The sequence below is a fragment of the Emys orbicularis genome, chromosome 3 (genome assembly GCF_028017835.1).
Source record: "Emys orbicularis isolate rEmyOrb1 chromosome 3, rEmyOrb1.hap1, whole genome shotgun sequence".
NCBI lineage: Eukaryota > Metazoa > Chordata > Testudines > Emydidae > Emys > Emys orbicularis.
Genome location: NC_088685.1, coordinates 158982792 through 159005722, shown reverse-complemented (window position 1 = coordinate 159005722; position 22931 = coordinate 158982792). Strand labels below are relative to the sequence as shown.

The window sequence follows — 22931 nt, the reverse complement described above, 5'->3', positions numbered from 1 at the left end:
GAAATTAATTGGGGGGATTTTTTGGTTGTGGGTTGTTCTGACCATCATAGTTACTCTGAGGATATCTTTCCCTGAATGTCAGCTTCAAATACCTTCCAATTTGGCAAAGAGACTGGAACAGAGATGGGTATTACAATTCCACATGTAGTAGACATCCTCCAAGAAGGCTTAGCTTTGGGAATCATGATGCTAAAGTTTCTGCATTATTTTGCATCCTTTGGTTAAGAAACTGCCCAAACAACAAAAACGCCTCCGTGCACCTGGACGTCCAGCAATTTCTTAGAACAGCCTTGTTGACCAGGCATTTCTGTGGAAATTATAACCTTGTTTTAATGCCCTTCCGCAAAAAGCCATTCAATGACCATATGGCTGTTAACCAATGCATTGACTACATTCTACAAAATAGTTCTTAAACTTCAGTGGGTACAGCCTTAGGAGGGAGTGCTGCGCGCTTCACTGCAGACAAATTTTTGTGTGTATTTCAGAGTCTTCGTTCCCTTTATAAAAGATCTTACACTGCTCAAAAATTCTGTTATAGGATTTGTGGACCTTGTTTCACCAAAGAATAGGAAAACTCATCTGTCTGAACGCTGCTGCTTTTCTCTTTTTGTGTCAAGTAGCAAGGCCTGTACACCTAGCCCATCGGGGCAAACTAAGGGATAACAACTGTGTAAACTCATTTCCTGAAGTAGGCATACGTTTTAAATTAAATAATCTAAAAATCTTAACTGTGGCGATAACCTAAACTGGAGAGCAACTTCAGAGGAAGGAGTTTAGGCTGCTGCCAGTGTCTGAGATCTGTCTGCCTCATGCAGTAAGCATTGGGCCTTCTCCATTCAGGATCTATGGAGCTTGCTATTTAAGAGAGGAAATTTTCAGGTAAGCACAAATAAATAATCCTAATCTATCTCCTTTTTCTAGCCTTTTTTCAGGTTCCATAAATACCTCCAGTGCCTGTCTTTGCAATCTTCCTTGTTTTCCCAAGGGGTAGGTAATTAATGAGTCTAGTCATTTTCACTGCTGCAGTTTGGACCCTTATGGGCAGCAGGGAAAATGACAAGAATAGTCTTGCTTTCATTCTGAGTGCTTGGGAAAATGTGAAAATGGCAAGAACGGTCTCTTCTGGCCATAAGGTTCTGATCTGGAGCAGTGATAATGACTAAACTAATCACATTTCCTCAGCTTTGGCTAGGAGCAATGAACAGTGACAAAAGGAACTGGATCTGTGTGCAGGCTCAGTACTGCATTGATTAAAGTTCAGAAGGCTAACTCTGCACTCTTCACTTGCCAGGGGTGATTTAGTGAAGTTAATTTAATTTTTTATTTTTTTAAATCCCTGAAGAGACTTTTCAGTATGGGAAAAGACAAAAGCCACAAAGGATAGTGGGCAAGTAGGAAATGTTTTCAAATAATGGAGAGTAAAAATACCTAATAAATACTCCCCTGATTGACCAGTTGTTGTTAATCTGTGATCACTATACGCTGTATCTTTAATATGACTTGGGACAGATTCATGAGGCTTGACACCAGTGTGACTACAGTTGGGCCAATACTCAACTGGAAGATTTCAGGGTTTGGATCAAGCCAGCAACTGATAAGGTGTTTAACAGCATAAACACCTTAATATTTCAAATAGTTGATAAATACCTTATGACTTCACTCTAATGAGCTGTCCTGCCATTTAAATTGTTAAGCACTATCTTGCATTTTACAATCTACTACCATTTTAAAGTGATTCAGTAGGCAAAAGGAATGCCTCGTGCATTAATCTAAACTGTCAGTATTAATGACTAAATAGAATAAAACAAAGGCACTTCTTCATAACTGGCTGACAGTCCTGTAACATTTTGTATCACTTTAATAAGAGAGGCTCTTGCATTCTTAAAACTACAAAGAACTGGAGGAAAATATTTTTATTACGGTCAATTGAATATTTTATTTTGAAACTAGCAGTAGGAAGTGTAGTAGCGGACTATGGCACTAGGAGCCAGGAACTCTGAAATTCTAATCCTAATTCTGTCATGTTCACTGCCTGACCTGAGGCACATCACCTAACTTCGGTCTTATTTAATCATCTTGTAAAACTTGGTTAACAATACTTGTCTACCTCACAAGGGTGTAAAGACTGGTTCCACTGTGTAAAGTTCCTACAGTGCTTTGAAGATGAAATACTGCAGAATTGCTAGGTATCCTGCATAATCTAAAGTATGGGCCATATTGTAGTATTGTTTTTGCACAGTACTCTGTCAATGAGTTCCACAACAAAACAAAGGAAGAATATAACATTCTCAGAATACCTACTAGTACTTCCCTCTGTATGTTGGGAATTTTGGAAAGGCTTTTTTGTGTGTATATCTACTCTATAGGGTAGTAACTGCTCACTTACAAATAGAGATTAAGATTTTCTAAAGAGAATGTTTTGTTTTAAAAGATAATGGCCAAATCATACAGGCCTGAATTGGGTAAAAATCCTATCAAAACTCGGGACTATAAAATTAGGCTCAGGTTGTCTTGACAGCTCAAATTATGCCAAATATTGATTAGTCTTTTTACCATATATGTATTTGTTTTACTTAGGATACGCACCAGCTAAAATTGCTTAAAACGTTAGAAGGCCATGCATATGGTGTTTCTTACATTGCTTGGAGTCCAGATGACAACTATCTTGTTGCCTGTGGCCCAGATGACTGCTCTGAGCTTTGGCTCTGGAATGTACAAGTAAGCAATCATATATTAATATAAAATGTCATGTTTAACTCTAGCAGTTGGCTTTATTATGCATTGGAACTGTTCAGTAAGGATGAAATCACTTCAGTAAGCTTGTTTCTATATAGGTGAACATGGAAACATTGCAGTTTTTCATTTTTATTAAAAAGGTTGCTAATAGACCCAAATCTTTCCCAAATCTAGGTAGAATATAAAATTTGTATACTAAATGTGAACAGAACTGAAACTAATTTGTCAGTGAGTCTACTCTTCATGGATCTTCTGTCCTTTCAACTCTGGAATACAAAGAGGTGGCTGTAATGTTTCCATTCCAAGTGATCATCCATGCCAGAGAGAAATTACTGTTTTTTGAAAAGTCTGGATGATTCACTTCAAGATGACTTCTTTGAGGATTTATAAGGAGTGAATTCCTTTAGTGCCATGGTTTTTAGAAACATTACAACTCATCTTTATAATGTTCAAGTGACATTTATGGGGCTTATCTACAAGGTGAGGAAGTAGCTGGGAACCCAAGTACTGTGTGTTCTTTAATTTTGTGATCCAAGTGGCCAGTATGGTGGAGTCTGACCCATCCACATAGTCCTGAAACGCTTGTAGGTGTGATCTAAGAGCATTTGGTCCTGTCTCTTTGTTCAGTGTGAGACAGTCGAGAGAGTAATTTACTTTTTGGCTTTAGAAGACGCATGTAGCCCATACAGACTGAATCTGGACACGTTCAGATTGTGAAGAATCTAAGGTGTCATTTAAAATAAAAAGGTTTTTAGCACCTGTGGCTGCAGAGATCACATTTGAAAAGTTAACAGTGTAAACCAGTAATCATTGTCTGAGTTTGCAGGCACCTCTGAATCACTGTTTTAGGCTAAACTCTGTTCCTTATTAATCTCTGTTGGAATGTCAACTCTTAAGGCCAACAAAGACCTTTCAGTATCAAGGTTACATATTCCATTGCTGATCATTTTAGGAGATGGGAGTGAAGCCCTTGAGATAATAGGGAGTTGTTGCAGGGAAGGAAGTACATAGGGAAGAACAGAAGAGAGGCTTAGAGAAACAAAAGGCAGAAGTAGTGGGAGCAGCGTCCCTACATACAAGCTCACTCTGGTCAAACCTCCCGGTGATACCAGTGGGAGATCAATGAGGATTGAAGGGAGTATGAAGTTCAGAATTTATATCCCTATGGATTTATATATCGGACCATAATGAAACATGGCATTTGGCCCTTTCAAATGAGTATGACACTCCTACTTTACAATCCATGGACAAAAGTCAATTCTAGCATGGAGAGTTTAAGGTACAATATCCAGAGAATGGTTAACTATAAGCTATTGTAAGGAAGATATGGCCATAGCAGAGAAGCTAAATGAACTCTTTGCATAGGTTTTCACAGCAGAAGATGTGAGAGAGAATCCCACCCCATACTCATTATTTTTAGGTGACAAATCCTGAGGAACTGTCACAGATTAAGGAGTCAGAGGAGATTTTTGGAACAGATTGATAAATTAGAATCAGCAGGATCAGATGGTATTTACCCAAGAGTTCTGAAGGAACTCAAATATGAAATTGCAGAACTATTAATTGTGGTACGTAACTTGTCCCTTAAATCAGCCTCTGTACCAAATGACTGGAGGATAGCTAATGTAACGCCAATTTTTAAGAGGTGATCCTGGCAACTACAGGCCAGTAAGCCTAACTTCAGTACCATATAAGGTGGTTGAAACTATAGTAAAGAACAGAATTATCAGAAACGGCAATAAACATGATGTGTTGGGCATGAGTCAACACGGCTTTTGTAAAGAGAAATCATGCCTCACAAATCTTTAAAAATTCTTTGAGGTGGTCAACAAACGTGTGGACAAGGGTGATCTAGTGAATATAGAGTACTTTCAAAAAGCCTTTGACAAGATCCCACACCAAAGACTCTTAAGCAAAGTAAGCAGTCATGGGAAAAGAGAGAAGAGCCTCTCATGGATCAGTCCTCTCATGGATACATATAAAATGATGGGGTCAAAATTAGCTGTTACCACTCAAGAAAAAGATCTTGGAGTCACTGTGGATAGTTCTCCGAAAACATCCGCTCAATGTGCAGCGGTAGTCAACCTAATCAAATCTTAGGAACCATTAGGAAAGGGATAAATAATCAGACAATAAATAACATAATGCCAATATATAAATTCATGGTACACCCACACCTTGAATACTATTTGCAGTTCTGGTCTCCCCCACTCAACAAAAAAAAAAAATTGGAAAAGGTACAGAGAAGGGCAACAAAAATGATTAGGGGTATAGAACAGCTTCCACACAACGAGATACTAAAATGACTGGGACTGTTCAACTTCAAAAAGAGACGACTAAAGTGAGGATATGATAGAGGTCTATAAAATAACGAATGATGTGGAGAAAGTGAATAAGGATGTGTTTACCCCTTCACTTAACACAAGAACCCAGGATCACTCCGTTAAATTAATAGGCAGCAGGTTTAAAACTAACATAAGGAAGTACTTCTTTGCACTATGCACGGTCAACCTGTGGAACTAGTTGCCAGGGGATGTTGAAGGCCAAAAGTGTAACTGGGTTTAAAAAAATAAATAAATTAGAGAAGTTAATGCTGGATAGGTCCATCAACTGTTATTAGCCAAGGTGGTCAGGGATCCAACCCCACGTTCTGAGTGTCCCTACCCCTCTGTCTGCCAGAAGCTGGGAGTGGACAACGAGATGGATCACTTAATAATTGCCCTGTTCTGTTCATTCCCTCTGAAGCATCTGGCCCTGGCTGCTGTTGGAAGACAGGATACTGGGCTAGATAAACCACTGGTTTGACCCACTATCGCCATTCTTACGTTCTTAAGATTTTTGGTACTCTGCTTTGTAGTATTTAAAAAAAAAAAAAAAAAAAAAAAGTACTGTCTCTGCATTCTTTTGGTTTCCTCTTTTCTTCAGTCCTTTTTTTTTTTTTTTCTTTTTCTGTGCCTGTCATTTATCTTTTCCCTTCCTTCATTGATCTTTCACTTTCTCCTTCCTTGACATCTCTTCTTTCCTTTCTTCTTCCCTCCAAATCCATTAAATACACCCACTGCCTGTCCTGGCTTCAGATCTGAAGTGGAAGCAAAAAAGTTCTGAGACTGAGCTCATTGCAACTGCTCGAGTGAGAACATGGCTGACAGTTTCCCATGCTGAATGAAAATTAGAATGACCCCAGCTCCACCTCCTCATTGCTCCCTAGAAGGCTTTCATAGTGTGCAACTTTTTTTACCTTTTTATTCAATTAATGCAGTGAAATGTCCATAATTAGAAACACTAGGTTAAGTTTTCATGCACATCTGTTAATTATGTGTCTGTAGGGGTGGGGAACACTGGATTTTGTAGTGGTTGATTTTCTTTGTTTCCTCTCCAGACTGGGGAGCTGAGGACAAAGATGAGTCAATCTCATGAAGACAGTTTAACCAGCGTGGCTTGGAATCCAGATGGGAAACGCTTTGTAACAGGAGGGCAGCGTGGACAGTTCTATCAGTGTGTAAGTTCTACCTGTGTGTTCATGTCCCCTCAGAACACTTGCTTCATTGCAGCTGAAAACAGCAGAATGCACGTAAGAGTAAAAACTAGGCTGTCAATTAATCGCAGTTAATGCCTGCGATTAACTGAAGACAAAATTAGTACCTTTTTTTAACATGTTCATTGCATACCTCTGGGCGGGGAGGTGGCCCCATGTTCTGTGGAGTGGGGGCTGAAGCCCTGAGCCTATATTTGAATAGATAGAAAATATTTTAAAATATTTAAATAAATGGTATTCTATTATTGTTTAATAGTACAATTAAAACTGATTAATCACGATTTATTTCTTTTAATCGCTTGACCGCTCTAGTAAAAACAGGTGTAACATGGTTAATGGGTCTATTTTCTCTATATGTTGAGGTAGTCACTAGAGTACATGTAATGAAAAATAATTTAACTTGTTATAAATTTAGTTGCCCGTGGAATCTTTTGGCCCTCCTACTTTTGGAGGTAGAGTAGCATGTATACCAACGCCCTGACAGGGCTTTTTCATTCTTTGGTACCAAAGCAGGTGTATTACTGAAACAAACATCAGTATGCTGGGTCAGTTTAGTTGATGAACAACTTCTTTAGCATTCTCTGACTTTGGTTCACAGGAATCATTGACTAGTGAACACTTTAGGCCAAGGAAACTAGCTTTCCATAGAATTCATCTTGACTATTTAAATTTCTAGCATGCAAAGCTATCATTTTTAAACTATTTACATTTAAAAAGGGAGGGAGGAATCAGTCCTATGGATATGTTGTGGACCATCCATTTGGGGGTCTGGTTTCTTGCCGTCTCGATCATTGTGTTGGGAGTACTGCGATGGTGCTGGAAGAGTTGAGGTCTTCAAATAACTGGCTGACTTGAGCCAGGAGTTTAGATTTCAACCATGTCAAACAAGGGATTCTCCTGTTTCTGTGTTGGTTTGAGGGTGGAGATGGAAGGGGATTCCAAACAATACACTAATTCTCATGATCACCAACATTTTATCTGATACGGGACAAGAGAAATCTTCTCTCTTGCTTCATTCTTTTAGTTTTTACAACTAAAAGCTCTCATCAAAATTCCTTAGAAATCTAACTTAAAAGAACACCTTGGTTATATTTCCTTCCTAAACAGGATCTAGATGGTAATCTCCTTGACTCCTGGGAAGGGGTGAGAGTGCAATGCCTCTGGTGTTTGAGCGACGGGAAGACTGTTCTGGCATCGGACACGCACCAGCGAATTCGGGGTTATAACTTTGAGGACCTTACAGACAGGAACATGTAACTACCTTTTTCTTACAAATTCTTAACTCTCATAAATCTAGTCTGATTCCCCTGTTGAGAAAACTGTAATTATGATACATTACACAGACTATCTAGCTACATTGTATAGTTTCTCTGTGGACCCAGCAAATACTGAAATAGAACCAGATGACTCAGTTCTGGTTGTAATCCCCTTTCAAATACAGTACTAATGGCCCACTTAGTTATAAGTATGAATGGAAGTATTGCAACTGAAAACTTTTGTGCTTTCTTGGTGTTACTTTTTTTTTAAATGTCCAAATAGTAGTGCTCCTAACATTATGGTGTCTTTCCTGTGATTTCAGAGTACAAGAAGATCATCCTATTATGTCATTTACTATTTCAAAAAATGGCAGATTAGCTTTGTTAAATGTAGCAACTCAGGTAAGTTGATAGATAAAAATACAAGTAAAACTTTTTCTTACTAATTTTATTTTTTTAGAAAATCTGAGGGAATTTGGGATCTGTAATGATATTAAACAATAGACAAAGCAGTATTCCACATAACATATGAAGTTCACAGTATGTACAGATACACAAATAAACAAATGTAGGATTATCCAAAAGGGAAGATGTCATTTTTTTAAAAAGGCTTCACAAAAGTAGTATGAAGAGAAATATTTTGACTGTAAATTACAAAATATCTGCTGCTAGATATAAACACTTCATTTTACGTGTTTGACTTCCCAACGTTGCAGCAATATTCTAGAGTTATCATCCCTGGAATATTGGTGTTCCACATAACTTTTCTTTATGGACTTCAGAATTTAAGTATTTTGGAAACCACAAAGTAGAGAATTGGTGCTAGAATAGGAGACAGGACAAGAGTTTAAGCCATTGTTCTAGTGCATGAGATCCATTCAATTTCGCATTATAGTCTAGTTTTATTGCCTAAGATGGTTGACATGCCAAAAATAAACAAATGATAAGAGTGGAATACTTAGAGTGTAGGTGCTGGATATTGTCTTACAATAAAAATAACCTCCGGCATGCTCTTTGCCCCCCCAGGGAGTTCACTTATGGGACTTGCAAGACAGAGTTTTAGTGAGAAAGTATCAAGGTGTTACACAAGGGTTTTACACAATTCACTCGTGTTTTGGAGGCCATAACGAAGACTTCATCGCTAGTGGCAGTGAAGGTAACATCGGCTTTAAAGACTTCAGATGTCAGTTGATGTACATTTCAAGCACACAGTGTGTATAAAAGGGGATGATGCAATGTATTTTTAATTGTTAGTTGCTGGTAATAGCATTATAATCTATAAAAGGAAGTTATTGTCCACAGGAGTAAACAAAGGTGTGTCTCAGTGCTCCTGAAGTTATATATTGTAAGGAACAGTCCTGCTGTAGTAGAAAGGATAGCCTGTATGCTCTAAGTCTCTTCCATCTCTCTCTCCTATAGTGGGTTTATAGCACTGAGTAAGCTTTAACTATGTGTAGGTATGTGGGTTTTTTTGAGAGGCATGACGTTAGCAGTTGTGCTTTTGGCCAAAATAGTTCTGTAGTGAGTAACTTATGTTCATTTGATTAGTAGTTTTTCAAAGGCAGGTGTGGTCAGATCATTTTAATCCCAGGAGAGTAGTCATCTCAACTCAAGTGGAATTAATTATAATGGGAGGAAAAACAAAGTCTCAGATCCAGCAGTTGATGACATGGCAACTCTAGCGTGGGTTGTTTTTTTGTGACTTAAGAGTTGTGTTTTTCATAATTGTAAATAGTCTATGGTGAGAATAGAATTTAGTTTACTGAGCCTGTCCCAAACTGCTTTCGAGTGAACTAGTTCAGGCATGTGAGGGGCTTAGCTCCTTCAACTCCCATTGCGATCAGTGGGACTTAGGGTGCTGAGCCCTGCTCAGGCCCAGTATTTGTAGTGCATGAAGGTAAACTGAGTAACCACTGTTTGTACTCAGTAGCTCACAGTGGAGTCTCTTTGGAAAGAGGAAGTGTTGACTAGGGCTACGTCTTCACTACCCGCCTGAATCGGCGGGTAGAAATCGATCTCTCAGGTATCGAATTATCGCGTCTTGTCGGGACGCGACCATCGATCCCCAAATTGATGCTTGTACTCCACCAGCGCAGGTAGGAGTAAGCACCGTCGACGGGGGAGCCGCGGAGGTTGATTTGCCGCCGTCCTCACAGCGGGGTAAGTCGGCTCGGATACGTCGAATTCAGCTACGCTGTTAGCGTAGCTGAATTTGCGTATCTTAAATCGACCCCCTCCCCCCTGCTCCCCTCAGTGAAGACGTAGCCTAGGACACACTTTCTTACTCTTTTGGAAAGTGCAGAAAGGTCTTTAAATTTTAAACCAAGTTTCTCCTCTGCCCTTATCTAGAGGAAAATACCAGCTGAAAGAGAGCACCTCTAATGCAGTGTCATCCTCATCGGCTTTGAGCCAGAGCCCTGGTGTGGGGTTTAGTACTTGTGTGCCAGAAAGTTCAGGGCTTGCGTGCTTGAGCCATACTGATGCTTTGTGTGGGGGAGTGTACATGCTACAGTACACCAGTTGTCTTTTTTTTTTTTTTTTTTTTTAAATTGACACTTCACTTATGACCTACTATGTGTGTGACATTAATGTGGTAATGAATTTATCCAGGTCATCATCTTAAGAACAGCTTTTTTTATTTTTTTTATTTTCAGTGTCTAAAAACTACCCAGCTGTAGTTGAAGCTGATGGCACCTTATTTAGATTCGGACTGCCAGAGGCTGTTGCCTCTTTGCACTGAATTGTTGCAAATGTGGCTGCTGTGAAAGTCTCTATGTACAAAAAAAGTAGCAGATTAGAATGTCATAACCTCTTAAATTTAAAGGTATGTTGTCAGCTAGGTAGGCTTTTTTCTACCACCTGCACTTATAGGAAGAAAATTAAAAAATCTCTTTTGAAAGTAAAATTGACTTCTGCCTTAATCTAGCTCGTGTGTCCTTTTCCTTTTACACACACATCCACTGTCAAGCACCAAAATACTGGCTTGTGTTTACACTTTGATTCTCCAGACAGCAGATGCTGGCCTTATGGCCCAGAATAGACAGAGCACTGGTTTGGTTTGGTTTGGTTTGACACCAGAATGGATACTTATCGCTATCATCTGAAATCAGGGGATTGAAAAATGTAAACACAAAAGGTGTATTTCATGCAAATACCATAATGTGGTGGGGTTTTATTCAAATGAGCTGATTAAGCAGAAAGCAATTTCTTTACCAAATGATTCCCAGGTCCTATTCTAGCAGGTAGGTCAGAGAGTTGAGCCCCTTTTGTAAGGGACAGGGTAAGGTGATGTTTGTTTTTTTGTTTTTTAACCTTCAGAATCACATTGGATTGTGTAAAGTGTTGTCTTAGTCTGTTCTTCAAAGCTTTAATTCTGAAAAGCTAGTCTAGTAGTGTACATACATAGTTTGTTGTAGTTCAGTCTACGTAGCTCCATTTGAGAGAACCTGATGCAGCCTTTAGTAACCAGTCAATCTACAGGTTTGTCAGAAGCTGTTAATCTACATTAGGAGAAAATATCATTTTAACTAGTTAGTCTTAAATAAAATGCAGTTCATTATGAAGCAGTGTGTTTTTTTTATTTGAGAGATTTGCAATGGATTATTTGACCAGTTACTATTTTTTAAATATATTTCATGATAAACAGGAGTTGCTACTGTTCACAAAAGGAGGTTCTTTAGAATACTATTTGAAATCTATGTAGTATGTAGGTCTTTACAACTTCAAAATGCCAAACAAACATTTAATTAATCCTTACGCTGTGAGGTTGGTCAGTAATTGTTTCCACTTTACACATGGGGAAACAGAAGCACAGCAAAACTATAAAGGTGCATGACCCCATTAGGTCATTGAGAAAGTTGGTTAGAATTTTTGGAGGCCTCAGTACCAAGACTTATGCTTTAACTATTCTAAATGCGGCCTTATTTATTACTCCTAAATACTGGATCTTAACACCGGGTCTGTGTAATACATATGTATTGTCCTCTAAATATTGTATCAAGACATTGTTCAGTGATCACCAGTATTTTCCTTGAATCAGCTTGCAAAAGCATATCCTTAACCTAGGAGGAGATTGACTTGTGTTTCTGGCCATGCATTGGCTGACAATTATAAGATTCAGTGCCATCTCAAATGCTTTCCCTCAGATAATTCGCTCGCTAGAGTTGTAAGTCTTAATAAGACATGTCTGAGTTTTGCCCACACTCTTGATCAGATCCCCTCTTTAGAGTGAAACCTAGTGTTGCTGCACATTAGGGGGGTTCAATTTTAGAATTTGCAACACTTAATTTTTTTATTTTGCAATACTGTGTTTTTAGGTATCTGGAAGAGTGTAATTTTAATATGAAAAATTAGGAGATTTATGTAAAGACATTTTAATTCAATATTTTTCATGCTGCTGCTTCAAATCAATGTTTTATTTAGATCACAAAGTGTATATTTGGCACAAACGTAGTGAACTGCCAATCGCGGAGCTGACCGGGCACACGCGTACAGTTAACTGTGTGAGCTGGAACCCGCAGATTCCATCCATGATGGCCAGTGCCTCCGATGATGGCACTGTTAGAATATGGGGACCAGCACCTTTCGTAGACAACCAGGATATTGAAGGTAAAGCAACTTCCATGTATATTTAAAAAGAAACTGTAATGGAAAGCTTATGTAATTGAAATAATCGATCCAATTGCTTTGGATTTCTTGACAATAATTAAAACATGCAATAAGAATATAAATACTATAGTAAACAACTCTTAAGCCTCAAACAAAATTATGTTTCCTGAAAAAGGCCTCAATTGTCAGACCGCAAAATAATCTGTCTACTTATTCCCCCAAACATATACAGCTGGAAAGTGATGCTATTGGAGGCATCCAGGAACCATTTTAAACCCCCAACATGGAGCTAGAGTGGATTATAATGTCCCTAGATACCTCAAGATGGCCTTAACATTGCCTGTGTTCACTGCATGTAGAATAACAATTTTTTCTCTAATACTTTGAATATATAAAACATTATATAAATACTAACTATGCAAATATTAAATAACAAATACTAACCTCACTCTGGAAACAGAATGAGGGTATTTAGCCTTAAGTGAATGTAATGCCCCTGAAAGGTACTAGATAGCCCTGGTGACTAGACATTTACCCAGAGAACTGGTACAGCACAGGCAGTAGAATTGCAAGTTTTTCCCCCACTGCTATCTCAACTCTATTGAGGAAATTCCCTGTATTACAATGAGGGTATTTCAGTATCCATGTCTATTCAGTCCCTAACCCTTCTACTGAGATTTGCTAACAAGGTTGCTGCTGATGGTAGCTCTTGTGTGAACACCTGCCACTGAACAGCTGTCTTGTGGTAATGGCTTAAACTAAATCAGCCCTATACTTAGATGTAAAATACTATATATTCTGTTACCAGTCCTGACAAACCCAAAATACTTTCCAGCTCCTGTTCTCCCTTCCCATTTCCACCACTGTACGCTAATCTAAAATTTAAGATTTGCCTCCCAAAAGAAAACAAAGGCTTGTATAACATGAATAACAGGAAAAGTGGGGCAGAGGGGTAAACTTAAAGTAAAAACAATGTGGATTTCTTTTATATAGTGCTCTGTGTATAACCTAGGTGGCATAGTTGGATTAGTGTTCTGATATTTCAGGGATCTTAAGATAAGCAAAATTTTTGTAATTGTTTTCACTTAATGTTCTCTGTGAACTTTTGAAGTCCAACAGGGCTGTCTCCGTAGTGATCCTTTCCCACTATAGATCTATATGTAAAAAGTGTAAGTAAGAGATTCCACTAGGGAAAAAAAATCATGTCAGTTCTAATCAGTGTTCACTCCATTGCTTATTTTCAGTGTGTCACAAAGTTTTTAAGTAGTGTGTGTTGAGTAACAAAAAAAACCTCTTCAAATACTGTGTATTAATGTCCTGAAAGAGGAGAGAGGATATTTGGAAGTCAGAGAGAGCTACTTTTTTTGTTAAAGTGAAAAGATTATTGGTTACATACATTAATAGAATGGAAAAGAGTAGCTCCCCTTCAGTGAGGAGGATAAAATCCATAGCACACAATTACTCTGAAGCATGTTAAATTTGTGTGTGTGTTACATGTATATAAGTAAGTTATATTTATATATCTTGTAGTGGAGGTGGTTACACCTTGAAAAATTCCTTATCATCCAAGTTTAATCTTTCTTTTACGTTTCATCTTGTCTTTGCTCAGAGGAATGCAGTAGCATGGATAGTTGATGGCGAATTTGGAGCAGACGACTTCTCTTTAACTTAAAATTAGTCGTATTTTAAATGGCTTGGGATTTGGTGCAAACAACATGATTGATAGCTGGACAGACATGCTCGTCATGAAAAAAGAACCATTTCTGAAGCCCGATCGGGGCCAAACATTTACCACCTTGCTTCATAGTAACCAGTTGAGATGAAGCACGTCGTCAGAACGTTGTTGGACGCCGTGTCGAATTACCCCCCCCATCGGTTGTGAAGAACTGTGCTACATTCAGGCTAACCATTGAACTCAGTATATATATTTTTTCCCCCTGCCTTTTTGTCTGGCGGGCTACCGTTCTTGTTGCTCTTCTGTGTAATGAAGTTTAAATGCTTGTTTGGAAAACTTTATTTAACAGTTTAGAAGGCTTGATAGAAAGAGTGCTTTAGTCTGAAGAGTATACATTGGATAGGAAAGTATTTCCTTCTCTTGTTTCTCTAAATCTCTCTCCGCCTTATTTAGCTTGAGATCTTTGCAGCTTGGTTCATGGACTCTAGCCTTGCCCGTTGCGCAGTATCTATAAATCCAGACGATAAACCAGTGAACTATGTCAAAAGCACTCTCAATATCACACTTGACAAAAAGTTTTGTACTTTTCACATAGCTCGTTGCCCTGTAAAGGGGTTAACAGCACAATTTTTTTAAAAAATAAATTATTTATAGGATTAAAGTGACTTCATTTGTATACATTTGGAATTTAAACCAGCTTAAAAACAGTGTCATGAAATGCAGTATAACTGATGCTCTTTTAGAGTGTCATGCAAGACATGGTCAAAAGAAGTGGCTGGAAGGAGTTTTACACAGGCTACGTAAAGTATTCTTTTAAAAGAAACCTCATTTCCCATCTTAATGAAGAAACAGAATTATTTAGAAGTGAGAGCTGTCAAAATGCACCATGAGACTAGTAGTTTATTAAACAGGACAAAGGTCAGTTTTTAGATTACATAAATACGTGCAACAAGTTTATCTTAACTTGTGCAACAATTCTGATAAAAGCTTAGGAAGGATCTGAAACAAGGATAATGCTGTTTTGCTTTGTAATTTTAAAACTTAGTAAAAGTACCTTTATCATCCAAATTACAATACATATTGACGATTTGTATAATTTCCCCCCTAACTTAAATACAACTGCAGAATTTTCCTTAGTATTTGACTAACAAAGATGCATAGATTTTTGGTTTTTGAGATATTTTGAAGTTTACAGGTTTAAATGTGTCTGCTGGACCTTGTTCTGTGCTGGTGCTGTGAATAGCCTGACGTTTTTAGGAATGGTTCCTTAATTTCGTATTAAAAAGACAATTTGAGTACTGTATGCTTCTCAAAATAAACAGGTGGCCTGGTATCTCTAGTGTGCTTCTGCACTACTTGGCAGTTGATTATGGAATGGTGTTAGGTTTCCCCTCTTCTCAACTGGATGATGAAGGTAGTATCAGGGCTGCCATGAAGTAAAGAGGGAACAGGGAAAAAGGCAGGCCATCATGAAAGATGTGAACAAAAGGGTGGATGAGTCTCCTGCAGGGACTAAGTAAGTACTCTAGTGTCCTCCTTGGTTGGGTGAAGGGATAACTTTGCCATTGTCCATGGGAAGAAAAAACAGACTCGTGGTTGGGTAAAGGGAATGGAGGAAATAACACAGTAATAGGACCTTTTTTAAAGGGTGGGGACAGGCCCCAAATGGATGCTCCCAAGGCATATAATACAAGAGAGATTCTAATAGATTATGGCCATTAGGTTCTTTGACTCACTTGCATGTTATCTTAAACACTTAAAAATTTATACACAATTTTTGCTGAGACCAACCCTTAATTTGACCTCATCCTATATTTCGATATTTTTCCATCTGAAATAAGAACTGAATGTCAGTACCTTCAATCTAGTTCATTTGTCTTCAGCTTCCTAAAATTACTTTACTTTACAATTCAACTGAAATGCTTTTAAAACAAATATAAAATACTATTTAATATTAGAAATCAATATCTGGGTAGACTTGGATTACAAACAAACTTTAAACCAAAAAATGGAAAATTAGTTCTCTTCTCTTGACCGGTTAATTCTGGAGATCAACATTCTGTTTCTTCTGCCACCGTTAATGGCATGTCACAGCATGAAGATGATAGTCTTGGTTCTGTGGTGTCAGTGATAGTACAGGTTGCAGGAGAAGCAAAGAACACTGAACTCAAGTCTTGGCAGGCTAACCATTTTGGTTTAAATAAAAGTTGAATATCTAAATTTTGTACAGTGCTTTACATCTTCAAAGTAGCGTACAATTGCTAACAGCAACTGTGCTGCTATTTACAACTTTCAAGGCTTCACATATATTCTATTAATTTGGCATTTTAAGCATTGTTAGAGCATTACACTCTCCTTTAAACCTGAATAAAAATCTCTTCTCCACTAAGAGCATGTAATGCTGTAACTGAAGGGTTTTTTGTTTTGTTTTGTTTTTTTTACCCTTTATACTTTTAGATGACGTGGAGCCCATTCTGTTGCTGTTTGTTCACCCAAAAACTAACACTGACTTCACTGGGAACTTTGTGTGTGTAAGGAATGCAGGATCAAGCCCCTAATATAAATCCAGAAGATTGATTTGTGCTTAGTCACTTCACAGGATTTTAAGCATAGCGCCTATAGCTAAAACTATTAGCAGGGACTCCATATCTAGTGCAAGCCTACATTAGAGCACACTTGAGTCAGTACCTTCTCTTTCATTGAGATATGTGACAAAGAATATTAAACTTTAATTCTCTCTTGCCAAAATATGTATTGCCCCCCTGCAACTTCCAAATTCGAGAGCTTCTGGACTTTAGAGTCTACTCCTAATGTATACATGGTGAACACTTCGGAATGGGGTTAGTGAGAAGCACATTTTGAGATTGCCACTTAAATTTAGTTATGTAACTCAACTATGCAATATAAATGGGAAGGCTTCTGCACCAGCTAGGTGGTGTGATTCATTTCTAGAAGTCTGTCTTACCAAGTTTGCTATATACATTGTGCCTGCATCTTACACGTGATATGCAGAGACTGATAGAAAGGTGAGACTGTGGCAAAACAAAACTTTATGGTACTTAGTCTGACAGCAAGATTACCTGTAGGCCTATAGGCAGTGAATGATGATTGGCTACTGTTCTAGGCTCTAGACTAAAAAGAGCAGCCTAAACTATTTTTAACATGCTACCACATAGTCATAATGTGTGGTTTGAAAAGTACCAATACTTTTTGCCCATAGACCAAAAATAAGACTTTGGCTATGGAAAAAGCAAATGCAGTAGACTCATCTGCAATGTGTTAATTTCCATGTGCTTAAAAATGTTCTTAGGCTGGGATCTAAGGATTGGAGCAAATAAGAGTCATATTTATCCCCAACTATCAGTTATTTCTAGTAACTGATGCTAAACTTCTGAGGGAACATACTGTAATCTTGGGTTTTTTTGCATTTTTTTTTTTTTTTTTGTAGCTGTTGATTAAAATGGTCACAATAGCTACTGATTATCAGCAATGTAAATCTTTCCTATGCTTAACCATTTATCTGAATGTGCCTGCGCTGTTCAGGTAAGTAGTTTTTTGAGAGAGGAGATGGAACACAAAGGGGGAAATAAGCTGCTGTTACAAATCTCTCTTCTGGAAAACTTAACTTTATGTCCAATTCCCTCACTCTTAGTACAAGTTCTTCAAATGTAAAAGAAGTAACCCTAATAATTTTAAAACTTGTGCAAAGATGCAAGCTGGAATACTATCCAACTCTTGCCAATAACTTGTCATCCTGGTTTCAAGCAGGTAACGTTTAATGCAATCAATTCACTATTGGCAGTATTTGTGTCTAGTGGCATCTCGCTGCACCAATAAATAATGCTCCCAATCCAAACAAAAGTTTGAAGGTTTCTTTATTAGGATATTGCTTCCTGGAAAGTAGAGCTGACAGTCAGTCCATGTTGAGTAGACTATATACATAAAGGTGGGGGAAATCAACATACAAGTCTAGTTTACAGCCAGATTTGTTGGCTGATAATGTGAGGGACGACTAGAGAGGAGAGAAGACAGACTTTCAGTAGACTCTTGTTCATATCCCTAAAACAGTAAGTTGTCTCAATTTAATTTATTTGAAACAATTGCTAAAAAGAGGAGCATCAATCCTATATATGGCTTTAAAAAATACACATTGATTTGTGTCCATTTTCAGCTAACATACTTGATTTAGGAAGAACTGCTAATTTTAAAGACAATTGGCAAAACTTCATTAACTCTTGTACACTTTTCTTTTTAAAACAGGGTGGACTTCATTGAATTGTGCAGTGTTGAATTGCTGCAGTAGCTGCCTCTTGTTGCTGAAACACAAACTATAAACCCATTTCCTGTCTGCTAAGCCAGATTACCTGGGTTCAGTAAAACAGCTAAGTGTGAACGTTTTCCTATTTGGTATATATGAGAGAGAGAGAGAGAGTGTGTGTGTGTGTATGTGTGTATTACATAGACATGGAACCAAGTGTTCTAGGTACTGGTCATGTTTTATTGCATACTTCGTCACGTTGTGTGTATGTGAAGTGTCCTCTGACTACAGGCATCAGTTAATATCAGTATATTTTTATAAATTTGAAATTCAGTGTGCCCCATCTTTCACTTAAACATTTTTCATTGTTAGGGTAATGTGCTAGATTTGAATCTTTAACATTTTTAGGCACAGATGGAAAAAAGTTATTGGCTCCTTGAAAATGTATGGGATAAAATGGATCATCAAAGCATGTATGTACTTACAAACCAAGCTGTAGAGATCAAGAAAAGAACTTTACTGTTGATCTCAAGATTTCTAAATTGTCAAGATTTATATGGAGTTGTGGTGGAACTAGTTAACACTTAGAGCTTTTGGTATGTAATGACTATTTGCTATGGACTGATATTAAATGTTTCAAAGGATTGCGTTCTTAAACTTTCTGGATTTTTGTTACTGTCCTCTTGGATTATATTAAGTAGTTTAAATTTCTTTGCTATATTATTACATTAAAATATAAGAATGTTGGGTCTCATATTTATTTTCACTTGTTTTACTAATTATTTACAGAACACCCTTTGTTAACTTTTTTTATTTTATAAATGTGTAGTATTTTAAACATCTTTAAAAAGAAAATTGTTCGATTGGAACTACATAACTTCTGATTTTGTTTTTATTAGGGTTTTTTAAAAAAAAGTACACTTTTCCATGTCAGTGCACAGCACTTAACAGAAATGTTTGTATTCCCTTTCTTCAGTTCAATAAACAGAATGAATAACTGGACTGAATAGTTCTTAGCCTCCTAACCTTCAGTTACGTGGCTGTCAATTGGCTGTCCATTTCACCTCAGATTTGACAATTAAAATAGAACTTTCAATATTTGAGCATTTTTAGTGAATATTTTCCCAAATATGTATTTGAATCTAACTTAAATGAAGCTTCACCTTTCTAACTTGGCTCAAAATAGCCATGTGTAGACTCCTAGCCTTTGCTTGTTCAGGTTTAATCTACACTACTCTGCTTTATAATACTTGACACTTACAGCACTTTACTTTCTAGCATCTTAGTCTGTGCTCATCTACATTCTATGAATGTGTGCGCTTTCAAAACACAGTATAAGCACTGACTAACTAATCCTTCCCATTCATATGAGAGGGCAATAATCTAGATAGTAAATGCTATAGGGTAGGGATTGTCTTATTTTTATACAGCACCTAGTACAGTAGGGTGCTGCTACATTGGACCTCCAGGTAATGCTGTGCAGTGGTATTAAACTGCTTCTTTGGGGAGGTATTTCCAACCACCTTAAGCCAGGTCCTGCTTGAGGCTAACATTGAAACTACAGTGTTGACTTAAAGGAGATTCCTACTATTAGCTTCCCCTTTTATTGCATCAAACATAAACCGCATGCGTTCACTTCCCCTGATACCTGTTCTCTTACCTGATACCATGATGTTGATGCCAGTCTCCACCATCTAAAGGTTAAATTTTAAATAAGCACCTTCCGTGCTTTCTGCTATGGGGCTCCTTACAAATTTGGAGGAAATGCTTTGTAATCCTCTGCAAAGCCACATCTTTGTCCTTTCAGTTCTTTCTTAACTCTTCTTTGCCATAACACCTACAACAATCTTGACAACAGAGGCAGCTGCTGTCCTGAATTCACTGGCTATCAGACTGACTAATATTGTCACAATGTTTCCTTGTGTTCTTCCTGGCTGTCTCTACCTGTTGCCTCTTGTTATATACTTAAATTGTAAACTTTTTAGGGTGCTGGGACCTCTTTATGTTTGCACAGTGCCTAGCGCAATAGCTCCTAGGCACTACCACAACAATTAGTATAAAACTGTACCAGTGTTGAAAAGACAATCTCCTTTTGGTAGCTAGTGTTAATTAGATGCTACCAGTATTGTATGTGGGACTTATTTTAGGAGCAAATTGTAGTAGCCTTATTCCCTCTGTGTATTACGATAGTAGTATAGAACTACTTTCTGAGTAGAGTACTAGTCACCGGGTGTAAGAGTAGTGTAATTGGAGGCCCTTATTAAGATTAGGCTTTAATCCTTCTGATGAGCTTGCTTAGAGGGGGGAAAAAAAAATACCACCGCCTTATTCTGCCTAGCAAACACCTCTGCCTCCATGGATTGGACAGGAGTTTTGCCAAATATTTAATATGCCTATAGCAATCATGCTGAAAATCACAGTGCTGTGTTTTTTAAATGACAGGAAAGCTTCTGACAGAGGCCTTAGCAAACTGGAGTTTTCTGGAGAGCAAGCAAGCTAGCTGGCCTTTGTTTTGGGCTGGAGAAGCAAGCTTTGTGAAGTAGCATGAAAAAGTTAAAGCCCAAGGCTGACATATACTATTAGCAAGCTTTTAAGGGCTTTCTGTAAAGCACTAAAGCCCTCTCTTGTAAAGTGATGCTAAAACACTTTAGTTCACAAAGTAGTACACTCCCTCCTATTGATCATCTAGAATACATCTTTCTCCCACCTCGTAAATTCTAGTGATAGATTCTAAATTCTAAACTCTAAAATCTGAGTCATTCTGCTGACTTGTATAGTAAGTCTGGATTTCATTCTAACTAACTTAATTGCCAGCTGGAAGTATGAAGACTTTACTATGCATTCCTCTCAGGCTATTTGTGCTTAGTGTCTTCTGATAATTATATTTTCCTTTAAGTCCTCAGAATGTGCTATGGTTCTGTAGGGTATTGGCACTCATGTCCACCTAATAAATTGTATTGTTAGCACTTCCTACAGCTGCCACAGGTATGTTATAAGCTCATGAATAAGAGGGGAAGTGACCTATGCTATGGGGGGGGGGGCCCTATAAGACAATCCATATTGTTCAGATTCTGAAAGTTTGAGAAACTGCTGCTATTGTGAAAGCCTGCGTCTTGGTTAGTGTTACACCAGCGTGTGACATACATACATATATGAGATTAACTTTACTCTCAGAAAACAAAGGGGCTAGACCTATGTTCATATGTGAGTAGTTTGATACTGTAATTAGCAAATTACTAGAGTGACTATGAAGCATAGTTCCTTAAAGTGCTTGGTTGGCCAGCTCCCCTACAGCTGCTTATCATGGAAGAGATTGGAGTGAAAGTCCTACTAAGGTACTGCTGTGGGGCAGGGGGTGGTTGTAGAAGAACAGATGGCTTTTGAGTGGTTTTTCCATTCAGTGGTAGATGTTACCAACAACAATATATCTCTACCGACATCAGGAAGGGAACTTTCTTAGTTTAACAGTACATGTACCAGCATCAAAGCTTAGGCTGAATTGGGTCTGCTCCGTCTACTTTTCACAAAGTGAATTCTGACCATCACCACCTAAAAGTCAGCAGACCATTTGAATTGTTTCTATTATGTATGTATTGATAGGTTCTCATTATTTTTCTTACTGTCTCAATGTGGTAGCACTAACTGAAATTTTCTTAGCCTTTGCAGTGTAATTATACATTGAGACCAGTGTCATTTCTATTATGAAATACCATTTAATAACTTAGTAGCCATCAGGTGACAGAAGGCAAGACTTTCCCTTTCTTTCTGCACTCTCCCCTTTTAATCACCCTGATCCTACTGGATGTCATGGCATTAAACTAGCCATTAGTTTTATAGCAAGGTCTGAAATCTGTATTGCTAAGTAGCAAGTGCAAAACCCCTAAATTTTAAGCAGTCTGTAAATATGAAGAAATGTTCATGGTTGCTCTGTCACCATTTACTTACTTCAGCCTGATTTGAATATATGGGGCAACAGTCACTGCTATGAGCAGTGAGTCTGTGAGGGAGAAGTGCAGCAGCTATCTGGAAAACCACTCATTAGTATTTGTCTTTTCAAGATGGCTTTTCTAGGACTGAATCGGCATGGTGCTGAAATAATTAAGGGTATGTTTCTATTTTGTTTCTTCTCTTCTCCCCCTCCCCCCCGGAGGCTCACTCCTATTTGCAGACTCATGCTAGCAGAGATCAACCTACTGCACTAAAAATAGCATGGATGTTGCGGCTCAGGCTCTCAAACCCACAGTAATGGAGAGCGCTTGGTTTCCTGAAAATAGCAGAATATGCCATGAGGACTTCACTGAGAGGATGCCATATTAAAGTTACTACAGTCCTGAATATGATCTACTGTGGGTACTTTCAGCCTACAGCTTGAGAGCCCAAGCCCCAGTATCTGTGCTACTATTTGTAGTGCATTAGCTCAAGCCACATGAGCGTGCATCTCCCAGCTCTAGTGTAGACATAGCCCCTGCTCACCTTGCTGGGGGGACATGACTTCCTTTTCAAGATCTAGCTTTCCATAAGTGGTGACAATGTGTACATAATGATTAGAAGATGGGGGATTTGGAAAGATTTCTTTTTTAAAAGAAGGCAGCTTTAGTCTTCTAGCAGAACTTTCCAGATGGCAATGTAGGTAGGTTTCTCACTATTAGTCCTCACCTTGGCTGTTCCTTGCCTTGCTTCCTGCCTGGAATTATGTTAAATGACTTTATAAGGGGCATTTAACTGATATACATTGTTTAAAAACTATAAATAGAGGCACATGGCCAGCTACAGCAAACTTTCCTTTGTAAGCACCACACTTTCCCCCTGTAGCCCTCAAGTACAACTCTTTATTTGCCTACTGGCACTTTCAAGCAAATCTGT

The 22931-nt window shown here is 38.1% G+C and overlaps 1 protein-coding gene across 1 annotated transcript in view; it reads left to right on the top strand.

Moving 5' to 3' along the window:
* WDR26 (WD repeat domain 26) overlaps positions 1–15141 on the top strand; it is a 38267-nt gene extending 23126 nt beyond the window's left edge. The window contains exons 7-13 of the mRNA XM_065400445.1: positions 2578–2718; positions 6116–6235; positions 7379–7524; positions 7851–7929; positions 8554–8683; positions 11950–12135; positions 13745–15141. Of these exons, the coding sequence (XP_065256517.1) occupies positions 2578–2718; positions 6116–6235; positions 7379–7524; positions 7851–7929; positions 8554–8683; positions 11950–12135; positions 13745–13770 (828 nt within the window). The 3' untranslated portion in view covers positions 13771–15141. The remainder of the gene's footprint in view (positions 1–2577; positions 2719–6115; positions 6236–7378; positions 7525–7850; positions 7930–8553; positions 8684–11949; positions 12136–13744) is intronic.
* Positions 15142–22931: the final 7790 nt, after the last annotated feature.